The sequence below is a fragment of the Lutjanus erythropterus genome, chromosome 14 (assembly GCF_056507025.1).
Source record: "Lutjanus erythropterus isolate fLutEry1 chromosome 14, fLutEry1.hap2, whole genome shotgun sequence".
NCBI lineage: Eukaryota > Metazoa > Chordata > Actinopteri > Lutjaniformes > Lutjanidae > Lutjanus > Lutjanus erythropterus.
Genome location: NC_139330.1, coordinates 24,927,443 through 24,951,583, shown reverse-complemented (window position 1 = coordinate 24,951,583; position 24,141 = coordinate 24,927,443). Strand labels below are relative to the sequence as shown.

Sequence of the window (24,141 nt, the reverse complement as noted above, 5' to 3'; positions counted from 1 at the left end):
AGATATCCACATGAAGTGTGCCGAATTCTCCCTTTATGCTTAAGAGAGGCTGATGGCAGTAGACGTGTCCTAAGTGCTAGGAATGTGTGTTAGTAGTTCGGTGGCCGTTTAACAACTGGGTCATCGACATCACGGTGGCACAAAACTGATGAATAGTTGCCTGGCCACAGATTAACTGCCCTGGATAACATCCTAAAGCCTGAATTAGAGTCAATCCTACTTTCAATGGAGGCTGATCTCTCTCTTTTTTGCCCTCCACTAAAATTGCTTTTCCAACTGTAGCACAGGCTTAATCGAAGTGCAGGAAGGCAGCCCAAAGATTAGCAATGGGACTGCTGAGGACATGACCTGCTTTTTTTGGGGGGTAGTCAGTCCTATTCTCATTTCTTGGTTGAAGGGCCTTCAGATTCCCAGCTGCTGTTGAGAAGTCGCTGTAAGTACCCATCTCTTTTTCTTTTAATTTGACTACAGTTTGATGCTGATGTCAGGTCTTACCTTGACTTTTGGGGTCATCTAAGGAGCCGGCAACATCCTCGCAGGAGGCATTATCTGTAAAGACACAGAAGTGTGATGCTACTTTACATTTCCACCACCTTCATATGAAGAGTCTATGTGACTAAATATTGACATTTACAGGGGCAAATAAATGCCAAACATACAGTATCTGCACATCCATCCTTACACCTGAAATGTGGTGTCAGGTTTTCCCTCCCCTCACACAAACTAAACAAGCATCCTGACCTTTGACCTGAAGCCGGAGTTTGGCCCTGCTGTGCCCTGCAGTGGGCAGGGTGAGAGCGGCACAATCGATGGCGTTGGTGGACAAGGCGAGCTCTTTCATGCGCTGCCCACTACGCTTGCTGCTGCCAGTCATGCTGGCGTCTCCAGGCTCCGCACCGTCAAGGTTTTCGATGCTGCCCGCCCACTGAGCTCCAGGACCGCCCGCCACTGCCATGGTCTGCAGCAGGTCGTTCATGGCTGAATGGATGGAGGAGGGATAAAAATGAGGACCTGAACACTATAAAATTCTACATTTTAATACTATTTTCACCTAAATTCATGACCAAAATAGTTTTAAGAAACCATTTAGTTCAGAAACTGTTTTTTGCATCCTATTTGACAAAGTGACTTAGGGATACAAAATGGTTCAGATGAAAGCAACCATTTTAGACGTGCTCAAAATTGCTAAATGTTCCTTAAGCTTGAAGGACCACCTCTCTAATCAGTGGTTTTCAAACTAGCTTTAAGTCACAGTGCCTTAAAGGTATAGTTTGCATTATCTGATGTGGGGTTATTAGCTACAGCAGATGCTGGTCGGCACACCCCCAGTTAAGAGTGGAGTACCAGCATGGACACTAGGAAATGTACTACTGTGGACAGGGTCAACAACAAAGGATGCTTTAGCCACTTAAGGTCAATCTAAAAAAAAATAAATAAAAATCAGTTTAAGTGTATGCTATATCAGACAGCCTGCTCTGACTGAACGGACAGCCAGGGCCTGCCTTCTGCAGGTAGTACAATGACTATCCAAGTACTCCATACAACCCCATATCAAATTATCCAAACTATCTTCTAAATGCAATAGCCTCATAAAGGACAAGGCTCAACTCCCACTATATGCATGGAAATATAGCAGCAAACTGTTTTTCATGACGTTTTAAACAAAATTACAATTACGTCTGTCTCAGTATTCTATAATAAATTCATCTGGTAGAACACAACAAAATCAAATCTCGTCTTTTGGAACTCAAGGCACATGCAAGCATCTTAAAGATTCAAATATAAAGTGCATAAAGATGGCAGCAGCATTGTTTGTCATCCTTTGCTACCCCTTCCATCTCAGGCAGATACTTTTCTGCCAGATACTTTTTAGGACTTTTTAGGTGATACGGCGCCCTAGGAGGCCGCTGTCTTTATGCACTTTGTTTACTGAGCTGTATGCAACGGTAGAGAAGCATGAAAGCATGCAGAGCTGCACCGAGCGGCAGTGCTGTGCACAAAAGATCAGAGCCAGAATCAGAACAAGGCAAGTCCATGTCAGCAGAATAAGATCTGAAATGCAGCACACTGGGAGAGGGAGAGGGAGGGAGAGAGAGAGAGAGAGAGAGAGAAAGAGAAAGAGAGAGATACAGATACAGAGAGTAAAGGCTCCATTTCAAGTCCTTCATGGTGAGTGCGAGCGGCAGCAATCAGGCGGCTGGTGATTGTTTTTGTCATGCTGTAATCAAAGATGGGAGCAAACACACCACAGGCGCATGAAAGGCAAACCCGCAGTCTCTCCCTCTCTCTCACCTGAACACACACTCTCAAACACACACCCACAAAGAGCCTTTCATTCAAGATATCACACAAAAAAATGAAATCACAGAGCACATGACAAAGCTGCCCAATAAGTTGCCCGTTGCATAGCGACTGCCACAGTCGCTAAACTGAAAAAATAAGCTGTGGTAGATGACATTCAGAACTAAGAGGTGGAAATCAAACTGCATCACACTACCAGAGACAGATCTATAGGAAAAGACTTTTGTAAAGTCAGTCCTAAATGTTTTATACATTCAGTTTCATCTTTGTTTTACATCTTTATTTTAAGACAAAGTTAGTGAAGTTTGTGTTATTCATTCTGATAGTGAGAACAAAGTGACACTACAAGCTGATAAAAGCTAAATCTACAGGGTTAAGTGGAGGCGGCAGACGCATGGTGGAGATAGTGACGGAGGGGTGGGGGTTACTAGGAAAAACTACTAAAGAAGGGTTACTGATATCACCAGGTGCAGCATGGGGGTACTTGAATCTTTGATAAACCTTGTGTAGGCGTCAGATATCAGACAACATTACCAGTGAAATTCCCAAACTGTCTTTTTTTCTTAAGAAATTCTTTTTTAGGACAAAAGGTACAAGGCATATATCAGGACAGAGGCAGTATCACTTCCCCTGCTGTCCAGAGAACTCAAACTATGTTTTAAATATTAAATAGAAAACAATCTGAAATGACTGACTGCATGTCTGAGTCACTTTAAGTGCTGTGATTGTGTGAAACCTGAAGCTGCCATACTGTCACTGCCACACCCCCACACTGCTGCCATGCTGAAATCAGTGACTGTTCCTTCTTTGTTTCTCCTAGTTTGACGATGAGAGGGAGAGGAGGCGGAGGAAGGCTAGCGTGGCGGCTAACAGAGGTCTTACACATGGAGCGCCGGTAGATAGCCTTGGCCTTGTCTTTGTCCTTGGATCTGTTCCTCATGAAAGGCAACCTTTTTATAGCTGTCAGAGCGCAGCCAGAGACAGACAGACAGATAGACAGGCAGACAGGGGAGAGAAGAGCGACAGAACAAGCCCGAGGGAGGCGGAGGAAAAGAAAACAAAAGAAAAAAAGGAGGGCAGAACAGAGGGATGTGGTTAACGTTTTCACAAAGAGAGTCAGGGGAGAGAGGCAGAGAGAGAGCTGAGCCCCTGGACACTCAACTGGACAAAAGACAACAATGCAATAGACACATACTCTACAATATATAACCTAGAAGGGGGGATCATATTATTACCTCTTGTTAATAATAAATAAATACTGCTATAAATTAAATAGCAATGGTAGATAAAGTTAATGGAGCTGAAAACAATTTCTCATTTTGTATTGAGAAGTTTGTGTTAATGTACATTTTTATATCTGTAACTTCTGTTGAGTTTGTGGTCAGCCCCACTACTTTTTATTAGCATTGTTAATAATTGATCATTTATTTCACAAATTTCAAATTTTTTAAATGAGACATTTATTAAAGTGCTTTTTCAGTGGACTAAAATGCCTCTAGTAGACTTCTTTAAAACCTGACTAACAGTTTTAAAGGGCAGTCTTCTGTACAAAGACACATTATGCAAACAAATACACAAATGTAAACACATTATGCAAAAACACCCACACGCTCTCACACATTTTATCTGCACACAACACATTCAGTCTCATGTTCATGGTCATGAGTGTTGTATTCTGCTTTTAAAGCATCACATACTGTACACAACAACATAACTTTCAACACATTAACACACCTACATGAAACACAGAGGATGAAGAATATTAAAGGGTGCAATCAGGGGAGTGAAAAGGTCAGAGGGGCAGGTTAACAGCATCACTGAGTGTTTTCATAGACATAACCAACTTAATTAGTCTATATTTGACTCATGTCTTTGGTACATGTCTTCATGTTGTTCATATGGATCCATTTATTGTAATTTAAGTTTTACTACATGGCTGCTAAAGGCTTCTTTTTCTTTCTCTTATAGCATCTTTATACTTACTTTAAATGTTTTTTTAAAGACATTTTGTACTTTAACATGTGTGTTACATGCAGATTACTGTGGTCATTAGTTTTCCCCACTTGTCCGAAAAATATACACTCACTTGTCAAACTAGATTGCTAATGCTGGATTCTATGTAATACATACATTTTCAATTTACACAACTTTATACTAAATCTTGAAGAAAACAGACCTACTTATTTATTTGGAGATGTGAACCTACTAACCAGTATGCTAATACAACACCAGGCATTGAGTAGAAGTCACTGTGCGTTGCACCTTTTAATAGCTTGGATGCTACATTAGTGGGTGTTTCTCTGCCTTTTACAGATGAACTGCACAGATCAGCAGGTTGGCATGACTGTAAATGACAGCTGATGAGCCTTCAACCCATTGGGGGGGAGAAGTTAAAAGTGAACTGGACCTGAAATAAAATAGCGTGTGAGAAACGTGTTATCCAGTATTTGAACCACATGAGATGCACTTGATTCAGCTTGATACCTGAACATCAATATTGTATTGTACTCCTCTTTAACTCACAATGGGAAGATAAAGTCAAATCAAAAATGAATGCAGCAGTGGGCTACAAAGGTCTGGTAAGCTCTCATCTGTCTCCACATCTACAGGTTATTTTCATGTCTTCAGCCCCTCCTGATGCTGACTCAAGTGACATCACTTGAGGCAATTAATCAAATTTCATGCAGCTCCCTCTGGAGCCATAAAAGGCTTCTTATATATATATATATTCAGTAGAACTTCCCAAGTTGGTCCTGTGACCAGACTTCGAAATGTTCAGTGAGTGAAGTTTGGTGTCACGAAAAACACACAAAAAAGTGACTGATCTGAGGACTAAAACTAAGAGTGTACTGGTGGTATTTTCCAGAACTCTGGTACCATAAATCAGGTTACACAAATCAAGCGCTCCCTCTGTTGTTTCAAATAAAGGAAATGAATGTACTTTTTGTACAAGGTCCAAGGTTCAGAGTCAACCTCGCGGTGCTGCGCAGCTCAACCGTAACGTCTAGGACAGCTGAGTGACACAGACAATGGACTCACGAAAACATGCCCTGAGAGACGTGACAGTCGGGTCACAAACCCCGCCCACCCTCCCCATCCGCAGCATACCATTGGTGGAACCCTGCCCTTGGGCATGGGACTGCTGCCCTCTCCTCCCTTCGCAGAGAGAGAGAGAGATAAAGGAGCAGTTAGGGGAGGAAAGTCCCATTCAGCCACTCAGCCAGCACACAGTCGCACACACACACACACACACCAAGTAGTAGTGAGTTTTGTGAAATATGTGAGTGTATGATTATGTGTTTATGAAAAGGCTGGCAACTATTTTGCTAGCTGCTTTCTTTGCATGTATATTTATGTCTATCTGTGTATGAAATATTGTCTAAATATTAATATATAATAGTACAGTATATTTACTGGACATTTGTTTGGTAAGAGTAATGTAGTTTGGACAGGAAATTTGTGTCACTTATCTTAAAAACAGAGAAAGACAAGTTCCTTCAGTCATGTTGGCGGCAACTATGCTGATCTTGATTCATGTATGTGTATAGAAGTGTCTGTGTGTTTCTGCTGTACTCACTGCTGCTCCTCTTTTGGGTAAGCGTGTCGTCCAGCGAATTGGAACCAGAGCCAACAGATGAGCTGTCCTGGCTGTCCTGGGGAAACGTCAGGAAACCGTCACCAAACTCTGAACGTGAGGGAGTCAGCGTCAGAGAGCGCATCCTCTCCCTTTTCGGTTTGATCAATTTCTTCATCTTTAAAGTGATCCAGTTGCCACGCCTACAAGGTAGAGACGAGAGACAGAGAACAGGAGGAGAACAGAAAACAGGATATAAGTCAATTCAGATTCTGACTGCCTGATTTCTTACCTGTTCGTACTCTACGTTAATGATTTATATCAGCCTCTAAATCTTCTCAATAGTTGACACTCAAGATAAAAATACATTGGAGTATACAGCTGTTTTAAAGCTTTGCAGACCATAAATATTTGATGCATCACTTCCTGAGGCTGCAATGTGAGTGTTTTCTGCCATTCCCATGCCTCCAAGACATGAGTCAACAAGCAATCTCTGTTGTTTTTTGCTAGCAAAATATTTTTTTAACTCATGTGATGAAGCTGCTTTTCACCTGCGTGGGGGTGAGGGGTCGTAGAACTTGTACTGGTCCATGATCTTCTCCTCCAGCTTCTCTTTCTGTCTCCTCAGCTCATTCAGCTTGTCTCTGATGGGTGAAGAAGCGAGAGATGATCCAGTAAGACAGACAGAAGTGTGACAAATTTGTTTTGAATGTTCCAAACCAAAGCAATAAAGGGAATATCAAAATAACTGCAGACAGGGACCAATTCAGACAGCATGTTTGCTGTCCGTTTTAAAGAAAATATATTATCAGGTGTTTACATGTATTGTCTTTGCTCTACGTGGAACAGGTCCTTGCTCTCCATGGTCTGCTCCAGCAGCGTGCGATTCTGTAGCATCAGAGTCTGGATCTGGTCCAACAGGTGACGATTCTCCTCCTCCAGGTTTCCCTTCAGCTGACTCAACAACTAACACACACACACACACAGATAATATTAAAGAGATCCTATGACACCTGTCTAAACAACAAATATGATACATTAAAGGGATAAACCGTCCCACAACACAGCTGGCTTAAGAAGTCGTCTCTACAAACATCATACATGAAAAGGCAGTTGGCTTTAAACTGACACACAAACATGTAAGGGGGAAACCCCAAAGTGAGGAGAAGAGGGAGGAAAAGAGTGCGTCTCCTCACTTCACACTGGTTGGTGAGTTTGGTGGAAGTGATGTCCAGCTGCTGGTACTGCTCTTTCAGTTTAGAGAATTCAGCCTCCAGCTTGGTCTGGTCCAGCTTGGCATTGTTCAGCTGGCTCTTCATGTTCTTGTGGTCCAGCTGGAGATTCTCATTGTCCTTCACCAACTGACGATAGGTCGTATTCAGTCTGAGGAAGATCATGAAAAATTCCAAGGGGTTTAAAAGGTTGAATCACTTTGTTAGCATATTATGCATATGTGTAATATTGACACAAGTTGATCTGACCTATCGTTCTCCTCTTTGAGCAGTTTGCACTGGTCAGCTGTGGCTTGGTGTGTGTGGTTCTCCAGCGCCATCTTTTCCTGTTGCTCCTTCAGATTTTTCTCCAGCTCCTCTAGCTCCCCCTTCCTCTGCAGGAGCTGCTTGTACCTTAACATATAAAAACACACACACACTTTACAAACCACTGTTACACAAGTCATATAAAGAAATATTTAAAGCCACTGGAAACCCAAATTCAAAATTAAGGGTATTATCTACATAGTTGAAAGAATGAAAAAAAAATCTAAAATTTTAAATATTGTCAATTAAGTTTTTGCACACTTTCTTTATTGGGTTTTAACTGGCATGGTTATATTCAAAACTACACAACGTTCGTTGTCCTACTCAAATTCAAACCCATCTCAACAACGGGGAAGTTAAGTGTCACACTGATCCAGACTCCTTTGACAAAAACAGTCATTTAAGCTTGCAGAACACTGGAGCTGCTGATCTTCCACTGCCTTGATTTGCAGCACGTAACATTAGTTTGAATCCAAACACCAAAGTCTGTGAGGTAAAATTAATGCTATTGTCAAAAAAAAAGTCTGGTGTATTTGAAGACAGCAAAGATAGCAGTGGTGAAAAAGTGGTGAAAATATTCTAAATATAGCGCAAACTTTAACTGATTTTTTTTTGGTGCTCCTTTTTTAAGCGGATAAATTAAGTTTTGCTGCTGCCCCTGTCCACAGAGGCTTAATTTTGATGGTACTCCTGAGGGAGGCGTCAATCAAAACATGACCTGCCACGCCCACACAGTCTAATGAAGTAGTCTAAACAGCAAAACAAGCAGTTTTTTTAACTAGGTTTTCTAATAGTTACAAACCTTTATGATCACTCAGATTTTTGTGGATGCTTAATGACACACTCAACTTTGATATCATATCATTTTTACTATTTCAAGCCAAAGTTCTAGAGGCCTTAAGACAGAAAGGAAGGAATACAAAGCACTTATATTTTCAATATCCTTAAGGGGTTTATGGTTTCCTCTAGTTGCTCAGCATGCTTGCTTTTATGATTGTCCTTTGAGGGTGATATTAAATAATGTACAAAAGAAAGTCAAAGTAGTGCATGAAGTCATGATTTGAACATGTGCCCATCCCATGCTCCTAAACCTCTGACTCACTTGTCCTCCAGGTCCCTGTGCTGCTGTTCCAGGCTCTTGTGGGAGCTCTTCAGGCCGCCGTGCTTTCCGATCAAGGCTTCGTACTCAGCCGCCTGCCTCTCATGGAGCGCCGCCAGCTTCTCGTGATCCCGGAGGAGCAGCTCGTAGGTGGCCCTCAGCTCCTCTTTCTCCTTCAGAGCCCCCTCGCGCTCACCCTCCACGCTGCTCTGCTGGCTCTGCAGCTGGGCATTCTGGGCCATGAGGGCTGCACTCTGTGAGCTCAGAGTGGAGTTCTCCACCTACAGGAAAGGATGAAGACAGAGATAAATTAAGTAAGAAGGTGCAAAAAGGGAGGAGTGGAAGGAGAGAGGAAGGAAGAGAGGGATGAATGAGGAGGGAGAGGGATTTGAAATGGAGCACAAAGATGAGAGAGAAGCAAAATAGAGAGTCTGCCTTCAAAATTTATCTGTGTTTATTAAAAAATCTTGTAAATGTGATCTGTGAGGAGTTTTGAGCTCCTCTAACCAAACCTCAAAGGACATTAGGTAAGGAGAGGTTGTTGCTGGTTTTTGCCCATAGGGGGCACTGTGTTTCTATTTGGTTTGTTCTCACCCTGTACTGTAAGCTCCATCTACAAAGCACCAGCAGGAAAACTGTTTCTTTTCATGTTTCCTTTGTGGTCACTGTGGTTTCCTAGTCTCAAATCCCTCTCCAGTCATAACTAGTGTGTATATTCGCACACTTTCTGTACCTTTTTTATTTTCTTTTTTGGGCATTTTATGCCTTTAATGACAGGACAACTGAAGATGTGACAGGAAATGGGGAGAGAGTGGGGGAATTAGAGCAAAGGGCCACGGGCGGGAGTCGAACCCACGGCTACTGCAGGGGACTCACAGACTCTGTACATGGGGCACATGCTCTACCAACTGAGCTATCAAGGCGGCCCCACTTTCTGTACCTTTAAACAGAAACGGTTCCTACCTCCATTTCACACACCTGCCTAGCTACACAAATCCCACACACATAAACAGCCAAAGAAACAGATAGACGATGCTGTATGGTCAGTGCAAATCCTGTCGCCCATAAGCAGGGTTTGAATTGCTGCCAAACAGGGAGTACAAGCCTAAATCCCGGCAGCTAAGCAGCCTGACCAGACAACTGTACAAAGAGCAATGTTAAAAGACAGCTGGACAGCTTTATATTTTGTGTTTAAAATGTAGGATCATTTATGTGGTACTATATTATATACAATGTCACAAGATATTTCATGCTATTTGATTCTATCAGGCACTATGATGACCCTAATATTATCATATCTTAATTATAAAGTTTTGTCTTATCATTAGTGTATCATATGCATCAACATAATTTTTTAGTGCATGTATCTAGAAGTTTTTCCTTGTCTGAATCAAGGGTCTAAGGATAACTTGAATTGTATACACTACATATTGTAAAGCCATTTAAAGCAAACTGATTTGTGATTTTGGGCTAAATAAAAAATATGAGCCTAATAATTATTTAATCCTTAAAACCTTGAAAACAAACAAAAACATCTGTTTCAGAATTAAAAAAAAAATGCATTACAATTATATTTCCCCCTGCGAATGCAGATCAAACGGTGTGATTGAAAGCTCCAGAATAGCCTCTAGAGAACCCTGAAGAGAGACTGTTTTGTCAACTGCTCCAACACACATGATGTCAGGTTACAATGCCACGACAACTGACAAACTTAATCTGTTGATGGGGATCAAGTGATATGATTGAAAGCTCCATAACAGCTACTAAAGGGATATCAGGTCCTTTGCAGTGAAATAACGCAAGCTAGAATATGATATTGTCAAGTGAAAGCTGTTTTATAATTTGTTTTCTACATGAGTGTGTGTAGAGATTGTAGTCTATACTGACTTGTGAGTGTGTGGCAGATTAATATAACAATATGAACTTGTTGTAGTCTGTTAATTGTTAATGTATCTTAATGAGATATAAAATTTTATTGATCACCATCTAACTTGTAGCTTTGTTATCTGTATCTGTAATAAAGCGGTCACCCACTGCCTTGGACATATCACATTGTGTAGTGTGTGGGGGTTTACCTGCAGTTTGGCGTTCTGCGTCTGTAGTGTCGTATTGTTCTCCTGTAAAGATGCAGTCTGTCTCTGCACCGCCACTATCTGAGCCTGCAGGTTGGAGCTTTGAGTTTCCAGTTGTTTGAGCTGACTCCTCAGGGCTGCCTTTTCTGCCTGCAGGGTGGCATTCTGGGAAAAACACACACATAATATAAGACATATGAGAAAGAGGAAAGAAGGGTCCAAATGTGTGTTCATCATTCATGTTGGAAAAGTCACATAAGCCATCCTAATATTGCTGACTTACATTCCTCTCCACCTCAATGAGTCGATCTTTGACTTTCAGCAGTTCCCTGGTTGCTTCATGACTCTCTTTCTCCCATTTACTGACAGCTTGAGGGTCCTCCCCTCCTCTAGGGGGTGAGCTCTGCACCATCCTCTCCTCCTCCTCCCTCTGACGCAGCGCCTCGTAGTTCTTCTTCACCTGGACAGAGACACAAGTCAATACATAACTTTCAGGTGTTTTTCTGCTCCTTCAGCACAATAAAATTAATTCATCCGACATGAATATAACTGGAATTCAAAATGGCTGAAAATCAAATACAGCTCCAGGCTTGACTGTAAAATTACTATATGAAACTGGCGGGAGCCAGGATCCATTAGAGTCCATCCAGAGATGCCTCAACTTTTTAACTCAACCTTTAGCTTTTGGTCTGATTTGTGTCAGCAAGTTCAAAACACAAATGCCTGAAGGAGTGCAGACATCCTCCACTCTGCTCCACCTCTTTGACAGACTCCTTCCGCCTCATGAATAGATAAACTGGTGATAGAAGTGGAAGAGTGCGTGAATAAATAATGTATCGGCCTTGAGAAGCCCTCAGTGTTTTCGGTGTTTCTAGTGTTTTTGACTGCAGTGGATGGGTTTTGGGACATGCTGTTCTCAAATGGAGACTGGTGTGTTTTGGCTTTGTGGGAGGAGAGTGTTTGTGGAATGTGTTGTTATACTGGGTCTTCTGTGTTGTGGCAAGCTGAGTGCCTGCATGCAACAACTATGGTATGTTTTTGTGCATGTATTTCTATGTTTTTAAGAATGTATTTGTGTATGTGTATGTTACTGACCGTCTTGAGCTCCTGGCGGAGTTGCTGGTTGAGGTTGGAGGACTCCTGCAGTCTGGCCTCCAGGGCAGCGATCTTCTCCTCTTTAATCTCCAAAGTCGATTTCAGAGTCGACTCCAGTTTGGTTTCCAGGAGCTTAAACCTGAAAAATACTTGGGTTAGCTCTGTTAGCTCACACATTAGTAATCCTAAATACAGATAATAAATTATCACCATAGCCACAGCATAGCCAGGCCAACTGACTTCTTGGCAAGAGTGTAGCAGATGAGGGAGATATTGGCCCAGAAAATCTCCCACTTGACAATTCTGCAACAGACTAACACTATATTAAACTTCAATACTGGATATAAAATGGGCCACGCGGCAAATTTATTTGCAACTGCAACTGTACTGATCACTTTTAATGACTCTGATCCAAGATGATACACTTAGTTGTTCTTTTAAGAGCCATCACAGAGAGCTGTATACTGTGGTTTGTTCATGTGTTTCTGAGATGATACCTGTCATCAGAGCTCTCGTCATGCAGCAGCCTTTCCTTGTTCAGTCCAATCTTCTCCAGCTCATGGGTCAGTTTCTCCAGATCATTATTCATCTGCTGAGTTCGCAGCTTCTCACTCACAAGCTCCTAAAAAATACACACAGGTACACACTGAGTAAATCTAAAAACGTACTGCCACCCTCAATTTACATTAAGATACATGATTTTAATGGAACAATCAACTCAGTAGCTATCAATGTGCATCAATAACCTTCCATATTGTGTTCAGCTTCACCTGTGTGTCAATAAATTCTCACTTAAACATAATTTATTAGAGTAATAAAAATACAGACGCATGAAAAAAATTGTTGGATTATAATGGATTATAATAAATCTCAAAGCATGTGAAGCTCAATCTCAAAACGTGAGAATAACTAATATTTGCAGACGTCTGACAATGTGAGGGCTATTCTGACCTCTCTCAGTGTGATGAGGGTCTTCTTATCAATGCTGGCCTGTTTAACCAGCTCTTTGTTCTCCCTCTCCAAGTCTTTGACTCTCGTGCAAGAATCCCTGAAGAAGATCATCTCCTTGCCCATGGTCCGATTTTCTTTCTCCAAGGTGGAGATCCGCTGGTTGTTGTCATCCAGCTTGGAGTCGCGGATCTCAGCCTGCTGCCTCAGCCGCTTGTTCTCCTTCTCCAGAAGCTTCTTGTCTTTCTCGAGCTGGGAGCTTTCCTGCTCCAGAGTCTTGTTCTGTGGGGATGATGGGGACGTAATGGAGTGCAGACGGATAAAACATTATTAGATGGGATTACTTTTGGTCTAAATGCCTTGTAAATACATGTTTGTCTAAAAGTGCACAAGGATCAAGGCAAAGAGCCAATAATCAATTTTGACATAATCTGAGATAATCCAACAGTGCAGGGAAACATGCTCTAATTTTATCAGAATGAACTAAAAGAGTGGCAGCATTGCTCAAGAGCTAAATACCAACATTTTCCTATTTATTTTAACATACAAACAAGATCTGTTGTATCACAAACACTACTTTCAGTCGACCTCAACTACAGTTTTTGGGCCAATCTGATTGACCCCATTCTGCCAGGCAGAATCAGTCCATCCCAAAATAAGCAACTGAGGCCGTGTCAGTAGACCACCTACAGCTATCTCCCAACTGATGTTGTACCTGTTCTGCTCCAGAGAAGACCGCAGTCCAAAATGTCTCTAATTGTTTGTATTTTTCAGCCTGCCACTTCCTACATTTCACCACATGATTACTGCTATTCATTGAATGCACATGTTTTTTTTTTCTTGCCTTACCTCCTGTTCCAGCTGCTCCAGGCGTTTACTGGAGATCTTGAGCTCCTCAAGGTTGCGTTGGAGGTTTTGATTTTCAGTCTCTACCTCTTGCAGCTCTGCCTCCAACTGCTGAATCTTCTTGCTGCTGTTCTCTAAAGCCTTCTGCAGGCGCTGGTTCTCTGTATCTAGGCCCTGGTAACTCACCTGGGAGAAGAAAAGCCAGATTGGGATATTAAAAGCAACCATGAACTAGTTGTGCTGCTCCCTGATGCTACCATATGACAGATCCCCTGCAACTTACCTGCAAAAATATTCATTGGAGATAATAATGATAAAAATCTAAGGTGCAAGGTGTCTCAACCGTCTGTAGACTGCTTTTTATTTGTCAAAGAAAGCTTGTTGCCACACATTGTATTGTATTTTAGCTGGGTCTCACTGCTCTCCAGTCACAGAAGTCCATGCACCAGTATGACCACCAGTCTTACCTCCAGTCTCTCTGTCTTCTTGGACGAGGCTTTGAGCAGCTCCAGGCTGCGCTTCAACTGGCTTCTCTCGCTCTCAAGCTCCCTGTTCTCTGCTTCCAGCTGAGCGGCTTTAGCCCCTGCCGATCGGAGACTCTCAGCCGAGCGCCGAAGCTGCAGGTTCTCCTCCTCCAGCTGAGAGTTCTCCTTTTCCAGAGCCTCTAGCTGGAAGGCCATGTTCTTCAGAGCGTCCAGCTTCTTCTTCAGACGACGGCCCTCTGCCTCCAGCTCAGTGTTCTCCTTCTCCAAAGAAGACACCTACACACACACACAAGTATGGATGAAGATGTAATATTGTGTTATATTGTTTATTATATACTCATTACACATTTTGCAGAGTTTTAACTACTTTTAGAACGAATGTTCCAACATCAACACAAGCAGTGAATGAGACAAAGAGACAGAGGACTGCATATGTCAAAAAGGGGAACACAGCTTGTAATAGATTTTTCTCTAATGCAGAGGATGACTCAAACTCAAAATACATTAAATCTTTACTACAGATAGTAAGAGATCGGAGTGAAAATAAGAGCTACAAAGGCTAGTAATTCTTGACAGTTTTTTTTTTAATCAGGAAAGTGTTCAACTTCAACTCAAAAGTGAGTGGTTAACCAAGATGAACAATGCCAAACACAAACATTTTTATATTAAAAATATAATATAAACTGTTCATTTTCCATGTCACTGCTACATTCGTGTAATAATTTGGAGAATAAATAATATTACAAATCCAATTACACAAAATAAAGGGTGCTGAAGTTGAAACGTGGGGAAACTGACACAGACTGACTAACAGACAGGCAAAAATTTAAATCCACCAGACCTTTTCACACGTGATCCCAAGACTGGCAACTTTCTTCTGCAGGCTCTCGTTGTCCCTTTCCAGCTTCTGCATCTGAATTTCCAACTCTTCTGCTCTCTCACCTTTCTCCTTCATCACTTCGAGCTCTTTCCCTGCATGAAATAAACACCATAAATAACCAGAATTTTGTTCCTGTGAATTCAAAATGAAAAAAACAAGGAACGGAAGCCTGAAACTAAAAGTGGCTATCATGTATTTACTGTATGAAAGGTGCTAAACAAATAAAGCTAATTATTATTATTATTATTATTATTATTATTATTATTATTATTATTTGATTAATGCATTGATAGAAAAATACTGTGTCACTTGTTACAACTTAAATAATACACCACTCACGTAGTTGTTTCCTTTCAAACTCCATCTTATTGAGTTTGGCGGTTGTCTCACAGATGGACTCATGGAGAACACGATTCTCTTTCTCCACATCTTTGACTCGGGCCTCAGCACCGACCTGGCAGCGCTGACGCAGAGATGACACCGTCTGCCCCAGGTGCTTGTTCTCCTGCTCCAGACCCTTCAGCTGGAGAACAGCAGACAGCAGAGTTTTGATGAGGGCCGGGGGTCTTGTTTAACATAATTACTCTTCAAGTTTAGTGCCGTAAATTATTTGACACTTCATTGTTCTGTGTTCTGTGACTTTATATTTAAATGTTCCAGCTAGCTGTAATGAGATGGGTTATATAAGTCAATGCCTTGAGAAAGATTTAAGAAATGAAAAGGAAGTCTCAATGTTCTGCTTCAGATCTCTACTAAGTTTAACTACATGAAAAACTAAATTAAAATTATCGACAGTAATCTGTGAGTGCAATGTGTTTTGTTTTCTCTGCCTCAGTAGATCATCAAGGCCCGATTTTACAAATGAGATGGTTAAACTAATCAAAGGTGTCAGATTTAAGTCTAACAGCTATAAAGTCCCCACAGACACACAGTGAGCGACTGTAACTGGGCCACAGAGTGCCAGAAATCAGTGCAGTCAATAAAACATAGTGGTAGTTCCACTTAATAGTTTTTCTGAGCCAAAAGTAAATCAACTGCACAAAGATTACACTTAAGAAAAACTGTGTAGACTTGACAAAATTACACAGCTTAGTCATGTTCTTTTCCTGGAGTTTCCTGGAATGAAAATCAATGCTGGTTTTGTAGACAGAGCAACGTGTATGACGCACAGTCTCAAAGGCCCCGTTTGTCTGACTGTGTTGGTGTATCTGACCATATGCTTGTCCAGTATACAGACTGCAACATTAACTATATTTTAGAGCGCATGCATGCTTGATGTTATTAAAGTCATTATCAGAAAAGTCTAACGTTTTAGGTTAACTGCACTAACAGCCGATTTTCAGCAAAAATGTGGCATAAAACCAATTATCACCCCAAAGATTCAGTTCAGTTCAGTTCCTACATTAGATTTCTTTTTATGCCTTTAATATACAGGAAAGCTGAATATATGACAGGAAACGGGGAGAAAGAGTGGGGGACGACATGCAGCAGAGGCCCACAGGTGGGATTCAAACCCATGGCTGCTGCAGAGGACTCCAGTTGGTAGGGTGTGCGCCCCATGTATGAACTACCCAGGCGCCCCCTACATTACATTTTCACGCAATTATCTGTACTTCTTTCTCATTACATTTTGGGAAGCTTGCCTACTTCCCAACATCAAAACTGATTTAAGCCTAAATGGATGAGACAGTAACACATGATGATTCCTTACTGTATCCATCAGTGTATATCACACACAAGCATCACAAATGTAACAACACGAAAGCGACATAAAAGACATAACAGGACGAAAAGCGTCTAGTGAATCTGTCAGCCGCCTGTGAGGGGCTTTTTAGCAACGCCGGACTGATTCAAAAGGACTGAAAAAAGCATCCTTGATCCAAAAACCTTGAGAACCAGCTTCTGTTGTGAACAAAAGATTTTGGTAGTCCCGTAGAGATGACAGAATTTATAAAAGAAAAAAAGGCTTAATTAGACCTGAAGTGTGTACACGTGTTAATTATAAAATTTTAGGTTCTGCAGCTGACATTAAAAACTGATTCGTACACTGGAGTGAAATTTAAGTTAATTTCTTTCAGTATATTTTTTATTATCCATTTTAAGTTAATAGTCTTCATGTTATATTAATATGATGTGAGGTCCAGTTAGCATTGCACAGAAAAATCCCAAAGAAATGTCACTCAGGGGGGCTACTTCTTTCTTTTGTGCTTTGTGTACATTTCAGAGCCTGTTCTTTTTCACTTTTACTCGAGAAAAGAAGTTAGTACTTCTTGTATTTATTCCCACTGGTATCTGCACACCTCTGGATTGAATACACCAAAATACTTTCTACTGGTGCAAAAATCAAGAACAAATGACAACTGACTGATTTAAAATGATGCTTTGGGACAAACTTACCAAATGAAATCAGTGTGTGCATGATTGTGTGTGTGTGTACCTGTCTCTCAGAGTTTTCTCTGAGTGTTTCCAGAGTCTTCTCCAGTAAAGCCTTTTCCTTCATCAGGTCAGTACTGAGTGACTCTGCACTGCGGAGCGATTCCCTTTCTGCTGTCAGTTCATTCCCCAACTGCTCCAACTGCAAACAATGATTAAAGCACCATCTTGACTGGGTTTTGATGTTTTGTCTGGTGTTCATCACGAAAAACTGCTGGGGGCTCATAATGCCTATCAATATTTTATAAGCAATTTCAGGGTTGTTTCCCCCTTCAGTTAGAGGTATTCAGACGCACTGTTAATTTTCTTACATTACATCCTACGTTGCAGCATCACTTATATTGTGATGCTGTTATTATTGTGGCCATCATATCTAGTGTGAGTTACCCTGTTATTTCCAGTCACAAAGAAGCTGCTGCAATTATTAATCCATGATACAAACTCATAACACCATCGCCTAATTCTGTCACAACACAGCAGACAAACACACACAAGTTCATTTATGCACACATATACAGACAGATGCACATTAAATGAGACTATTTCTGTTGTTCCAGTCTACCAGCGGCTGCATTCACATTCTAATGTGTTTTGGCTCTAGACCGCAAATCACTCGGAAATAAATTTCTCACTTTGGATTTTCTCTTTGTGAGAGAAAAACACAATTTCAATCCTTTTATTTCGAGGGCAGAGAGAGGGGCTTATGTCTCTGAAAATAGCTGAGAGACTTCTCTTAGCGAGGGGCATTCGAGAGTCAAAGACTGGAAAAGAAAAGGCAATGCCGGGCTGCCTGGATTTACAGCTTTGCTTTCATCCTCCTATCCACCCCTCTCTATACTCTCTCTTTCTTTCTCTTTTTTTATTTATTTCTCACTGGCACTGTGAAAAGACCTAAAGTCAAGTGTTAGGGTGATATACTGTGGAGGGGTGCAGGTCCAATATGCTAATCTCGGTGGTGACCCTGATGAGGGGCAGAAAATTAAACTGCAATGCCAACTGAGGCTGCATAGAGCATGGACAGTTTCTCTAGAGTATACCTGAATACTGACTCACTTAGCTGCAATCAGAAACAGAAATTTAACACTTTTCTCATTAGGCTGCTACATGTTCTACAAATACATTCAAGGCTACAGATGAACATCTGTAAGAGGTTTGCAGAAAAGTATTTCTCATGATCTAAAACATTTTTTACAGGCAATCTGACTAATTTTGCTTGAAAGTACTTGACTAATGAAATGAGGACATGCTAAAGGAGTATATCTGTGTTTGTAATTTGCCAGAGTTATTAAGAAGAAGATGAAAGAAGAAAAAGAGGAAATTACTTAGGACTTCCAGTCTAACTCTTACCCAACCACTGAAAAACCCTTCAATGCACAGTCTATTCCTTACTTTCTGGTTCAGTCTCTGATTTTCCTGGTTGAATTTGGCCAGTTTTGCCACAGTGTCCTGACTGGCTGTTCCTTTGAGCTCCTCCACAGTCTTCAGCAGTGTCTGGTTTTCTTTCTCCAGCTTCAACAGGCGACTCGAGGTCAGCTCATTCACCTCCTCGCCCAGAGACTTTTGAGGGGCTGAACCAATGGACAACAAGAAAATGTGAATTATACATCAATGTTTAGCAAATAGTGACAAATATATTTTTTAAAAATCTATTTACATTTTTTTATGTTGTGAGTCAAAACCACAGATGAAATTAAGACACATCAGTCACTGTAAGAGAGTTGAGTGGTGCTGACATTACAATAAGTGTAACAAAAAAAAAAGTAAATATAAAACCACAGGGTCCAACTTTGCAGGTCTTAAAGTGTTTAAAGTGCCATTTTAACAAACAACCCCAACCACACACACACAAAGTCCTTATCCAGATCCCTGGCTAGTTAAACCTCTTAACAGCTTTTATAATCCAAACACACAGATTATCCTCCAAGAGCCACTGAATATTAATTACAGGTCTTAACCGAGTGGAAAGAAAACCCAGTGGAGGCTGGCAAATGCAGAAGAGCCACGGGGATGAGACCAGGGCCAAGAGCCAATTATCAAACCTGGTCTGTTGGCTGTCTGAAACCTTCAGCCTGGTCAGCTCAGGTGACCATCAGATATTTCAATTCAACACCCCAATCTTTGCTTTCTTTAACGCTCCTCTTCGTATTTTTTTTTTCTTTTACTTATTCTATCTGCCAGTTAACATACAGAAATGTCCTCTTGTTCTCTGGTTTTAATAAGAGCCTTGGCTCCATCTTCTTCTTACCTTCGGTCAGTTCAGGTGTCTTGGATAGCTGCTCCAGCTCCCAGCCCAGGTGCAGGGACTCGTCCATGCTCTGTTTCTGGGCCATCTCAAGCACAAGATTCTCCTCCAGCAGCTCCTCCATACGCTTACGATCCATGTCCCGCTCCTGGGGATAACAGAGAGACAGACAAGTGTTGAAATAAACATATCTTGAACATACAACTGAACACTACTACTACAGATCCTGATTCTTCCTGATTTGAACCCCAGCTTCTCCAGCTCCAACTAATCAAATCTCAGATCTCTGCGCTGGAACACTGCTCCATTAATCCATCATCTCACCATCTCCAGGTCGTGGATCTTGGATTTGAGCTGCAGATTCTCCTTCTCTAGGAGGTGCAGTTTGTCAGATCGGGTCCGGCTAGCATCCAGCTGCTCTTCCAGCATAGCCTTAGTCTCCAACAGAACCTGGTTGTCCTCCTTCAGCTCCTACAGAAACCAATATTTTCAATATATCCATATTTGTAGAAAGCTGGCACCAAATACAATTCAGTCCAAGTAATTCAAACACTCTAGCTATATAATACTCATGTATCCAAGGAGTGTGCTTGGATACTTAGCTTGGGTGTACCTCAACTCTGGCCTTGTAAAACTCAATGTCGTGAAGTCGCTCCTTGTATCGGCTCAGCTCGCTCTCCAGTTTGTCAACGCGGATTGCTTTCTCTCTTAGTGCGTCCAGCTCGTCACGATAGGCCCGAGCCGACCGAGCATCCGACAGCAACTGGTAGCTCTGCAGGGGATGGAAGCCACATACAGACCATGAATACATTGAAATATTCTGAAAATATTTGCAAAAAAGGATTCACAAGAGCATACATCTAAAACTACGATATTTTCTGTGGGTTCAGAGACTCTAATCTTGTATGACTTGCAGATTATCTATAAACAACAAACAGCCAAAGTCATATTACATAATAAGAAAAAGAACAGAACAAAATCTCTACACCATCAATTATCACAAACATGCATCCACACGCACACAAACTACCCTCCATGCCCTGAACTCATCCACCTTGTTTACAGCATCCAGCCAGCCTACCACCCACTCCAAATCAAAAGCCATGTGAGGCAGTTGCTAGACTAAAGATAGCTCTAATAGCCTCTAATGAGCTAAGTCACTAGCTAGCTGATTAAAGCCTGGCATCGCTGCAGAAACAAAGTACTTAGAAAGAGGAGGGACGGGAACAGTAGGTGAAGGGGTGATGAATATCTGTGTGTTGTGTGCATATGTGTGTAAGGGTTGCTGTGAATTCTGGCGTTACCTCTTGCTGAAGCTTCTTGAGTTCGACCTCCATGTTCTCGAGCTCCTGTTTGGTGTCCAAAAGCTGCTCACTCTTCTCCTCTCTGAAAAAGAGATGGGAAGGAAGAGGAATTAAACGAGGAGAAAATGGAAAATGTCGGAGCACGTGAGAGAGGAACGACAAGAGACTAGAAGACTAGACTAGGAAAAGATGCAAATACCTCTGTAGGAAACAGAATAAATATACATCACATCCCAAATATTTTTATGTGTGCATAGATGTGTGTGTAACAACTCAGAGTATTAACAAGGACATTCCTTTAGGGCTGTTTCCATTTCAGAGTTTAATGGAAGCCACCGATTGACATAGTTGTAGAGGACGGTTACATTTCACACAATCTATCCTCAAAATCTTAGCTTTAGTAATTTTAGTTTTAGTAATGTGGTACTATACATTATTTGACCTGTTTCAGTAAATTAGTGTTATTAATCATGCAGGAGGCAAGCTGTGGTTTTAACAGCATTTTGAACTGAGTTATATAGTCAGACTGACAAGTGACCTGAAGATTAAAAATATTTAAAAGCAATTCTTCTTTACTATTATAGGTCATAGAGTCGGTTAGCACTGACATATCAACAACACCCCACTGAGCCTAAGAGGCCTTAGTTGACAAGTTAGAAAAATGTGCGACCCAAATGTTGATTTCAAGACATCAATAAACCCACTAACCCATTTTCTTCAGTAAAAATAGCCTATTGTGCCTGTCTGGTGTGTTTGACCTGTGGCTGTCAGGACACAATGACGTTCCTGTGTCTATGTCTTGAATTCATCTACAAATAACAACCTCATTCTCCTGGACATCACATTTAGCAAAACACACAACAACAAACAGAGAGGAGAAAAACAGTGGTCACAAATAACTGAAGAAAAGATAGTACCCTATGACTACTTCAGGGGTAAACACATGCAAATCTGCCCCCAAGGGTCAAACCCCTCATCTTCCTTTACTCTGGAGAAACTACTGCAACAGATACTATTAAAGACGTAAAGAAGAAAAGGTTTACATCTGATTTTAGAAAACACTGAATTAAATTTCTCATTCTTTCACCCTCAATAGTGGGGTCTTGCTATCTGCTATCTAACACTCCTGTATCATTTGTTTAAGTGGCAGTGAAATGGGGCATCCTGACATTTGCTGTCTGTGTGAGTTTGTGTGTGTGCGCAAAGTCTCCAGGCTCTAACCAGAGAGGGAGAATGTGTCGCACTGCTTTGAAGGAAAATGACTGCATTCCTAAGATGCTGTTGTCTGTGTGTGTGTGTGTGTGTGTGTGTGTGTGTGTGTGTGTGTGTGTGTGTGTGTGTGTGTGTGTGTTTGCATGATACTGCTTCACTGAACATCTGATGGCCTATTTGATTACAGCTCTCTGGAGTCTCGGGGTGCATCTCAATAAGGAAAAGGAATCTTTCTTTTCATGCTCTCCCATTTATCTCCTGCTTCCTCCCACATCTAACGTTAGTTGGGAAGTTGGAGTCAACATGCTGGCAGGATGTTCCTTTACCCATTTCTGTTTTTGTTTCATCAGTTAACCCCCTCCATCTCCTGCAGCCCCTCCCGGTCCCCACACAATTCCCCGTCTCCAAATCACAAACACCTGTCAACTCTAGCATGGCAGATTAGCTCTGGGCTCATATTATGGATGCAGCTGGCTCTGCTGCTTATGTTAATGGTTTAACACACGTTGCATCTGCGCAAGCACAGACACAAACACTTGTATGCACTGCTCTATTTGAAATGCCAAAGAATAAAGGCAACCTTTATTCTTAGTCTAATACACGTATAACTAGTATCCTCCTCACCCTTATCTCTACATTTCTGTAACTGGAAATCTTGCCTCATCCAAAAAATAAACAGATCCTTGTCTTTCTGAGAACCAACAAAAAGATTTTTTAATACTTCTTCAGAAGATAAAGCATTCAAATATAAAGCCACAACAACAAATTTTATTGTAAGCTACTGAATATCACCTCAACATGTGAATCACCTTTATCTACTTATTACACCAGATATAAACAAATATTTCTTCTGTAATATTTCGCAGAGGATTACCATAGTAATAGGGGATGTGACTGGATCTCAAAGATGTCTGTTAAGCCTGCACTACTCAATAAAGAAATTAAAACAAAGGCAAAAATTTACCAAGCATGACAAATGAAAAATTAACCTTACTGATCATCAATATTCAATTATACAATGAGCAAATGAGGTAATCAATGAAATGACTTCTGCAGGAACATGTGTTGGTTCAACAAGACAGCAGAGCCGTTTAAAATGCAATTTACAAACGGTCTAGAACAAAATTTGCACATGATGCTTGGTTGTAAGTTAACCAATTCCAGCAAGAATCTGCTGTGGTTAATAATCAACTGACATTCAAGTTGTATTGGTTGATTGATGCCAAACTCAGAAATACTTTACATTATTGACATTAAATCCGTTTCTGATCATTTTAAAATTTATGTTTGATATAATGCTTAACAATGCATTTAATAAGAGACCTTTAGAGATTAAGAAGTGAGAAATGTTTTTTTGGCTTTGAGAAATTGTAGCAGCGATAAAAATGACTCTTAATGTATTTTATGAGTATAAACTCAGTTTGTGTCTGAGCTTGAACAGGAGGAGGAAAAACAGCCAAGATGCAGTAGCTTTAACAGAAACATTAACAAACAGACCACTGTGGGAACACCGAACCATAACCCCCAGCTCTGAATTGGTGTCACACACACACACACACACACACACACACACACACACACACACACAGCAGACACAAACATTTGTATGCGGAGACAATATCTGTGCATGTGCATGCAGCCAGACACAACAAACTCAGTCCTCTTCTGCCTCAGAGAAGAAACTGCAATCATGTGACCACACTGCACCACCACGGACAGGCTTAAAGCTCTTTTTGTCCCTTGTCTGGCCAATCACATGACAGTACTTTTCTATCACAGACTCCACGACAACAAGTAAAGAATACTATAGCAACCAACAAACAAAATAGCTAATTGGCTTGCCGGGTGTTGTTCTGTCGCCCTATTTAGGTCTACTGAAGAAATCGTCATAATGTAGGTCAAGGAAGTATAAGAGAGATGTCTACAGTGATGAATGTCAGACCTTTTCAGCACAAGAATCACAATGAATGAAGGAGAGGATGCTTTTCAGTCTTTTCATGTGACCAAGCAAAGGGTGACCTGCACTCGTTTCTGATTTACAACCAATTGTTAAAGAAGCATAATTCTTGTTTAAATTTAGCCCTCACACATGCCACTGTGTATTTGACAAAT

At 41.2% G+C, this 24,141-nt stretch overlaps 1 protein-coding gene across 4 annotated transcripts in view; it reads right to left on the bottom strand.

Moving 5' to 3' along the window:
- The window catches only part of ccdc88ab (coiled-coil and HOOK domain protein 88ab), a 73,286-nt gene that overhangs the window by 6,013 nt on the left and 43,132 nt on the right, over window positions 1-24,141 (bottom strand). For 2 of the 4 annotated variants that reach the window (XM_084735243.1, XM_084735246.1), the window contains exons 9-33: window positions 20,818-20,899; window positions 20,127-20,285; window positions 19,838-19,984; window positions 19,517-19,661; window positions 18,661-18,839; window positions 17,276-17,413; window positions 15,178-15,361; window positions 14,800-14,930; window positions 13,941-14,234; window positions 13,477-13,659; window positions 12,631-12,909; window positions 12,177-12,301; window positions 11,680-11,818; window positions 10,868-11,044; window positions 10,588-10,749; window positions 8,516-8,793; window positions 7,357-7,500; window positions 7,072-7,258; window positions 6,696-6,841; window positions 6,427-6,519; window positions 5,879-6,078; window positions 5,410-5,457; window positions 3,184-3,261; window positions 742-978; window positions 496-549 (exon numbers count right to left, since the gene is read on the bottom strand). In XM_084735243.1, the coding sequence (XP_084591369.1) occupies window positions 496-549; window positions 742-978; window positions 3,184-3,261; window positions 5,410-5,457; window positions 5,879-6,078; window positions 6,427-6,519; window positions 6,696-6,841; window positions 7,072-7,258; window positions 7,357-7,500; window positions 8,516-8,793; window positions 10,588-10,749; window positions 10,868-11,044; window positions 11,680-11,818; window positions 12,177-12,301; window positions 12,631-12,909; window positions 13,477-13,659; window positions 13,941-14,234; window positions 14,800-14,930; window positions 15,178-15,361; window positions 17,276-17,413; window positions 18,661-18,839; window positions 19,517-19,661; window positions 19,838-19,984; window positions 20,127-20,285; window positions 20,818-20,899 (3,989 nt within the window). The remainder of the gene's footprint in view (window positions 1-495; window positions 550-741; window positions 979-3,183; window positions 3,262-5,409; window positions 5,458-5,878; window positions 6,079-6,426; window positions 6,520-6,695; window positions 6,842-7,071; window positions 7,259-7,356; window positions 7,501-8,515; window positions 8,794-10,587; window positions 10,750-10,867; window positions 11,045-11,679; window positions 11,819-12,176; window positions 12,302-12,630; window positions 12,910-13,476; window positions 13,660-13,940; window positions 14,235-14,799; window positions 14,931-15,177; window positions 15,362-17,275; window positions 17,414-18,660; window positions 18,840-19,516; window positions 19,662-19,837; window positions 19,985-20,126; window positions 20,286-20,817; window positions 20,900-24,141) is intronic. The other 2 variants (XM_084735245.1, XM_084735247.1) reach the window with 1 other exon arrangement.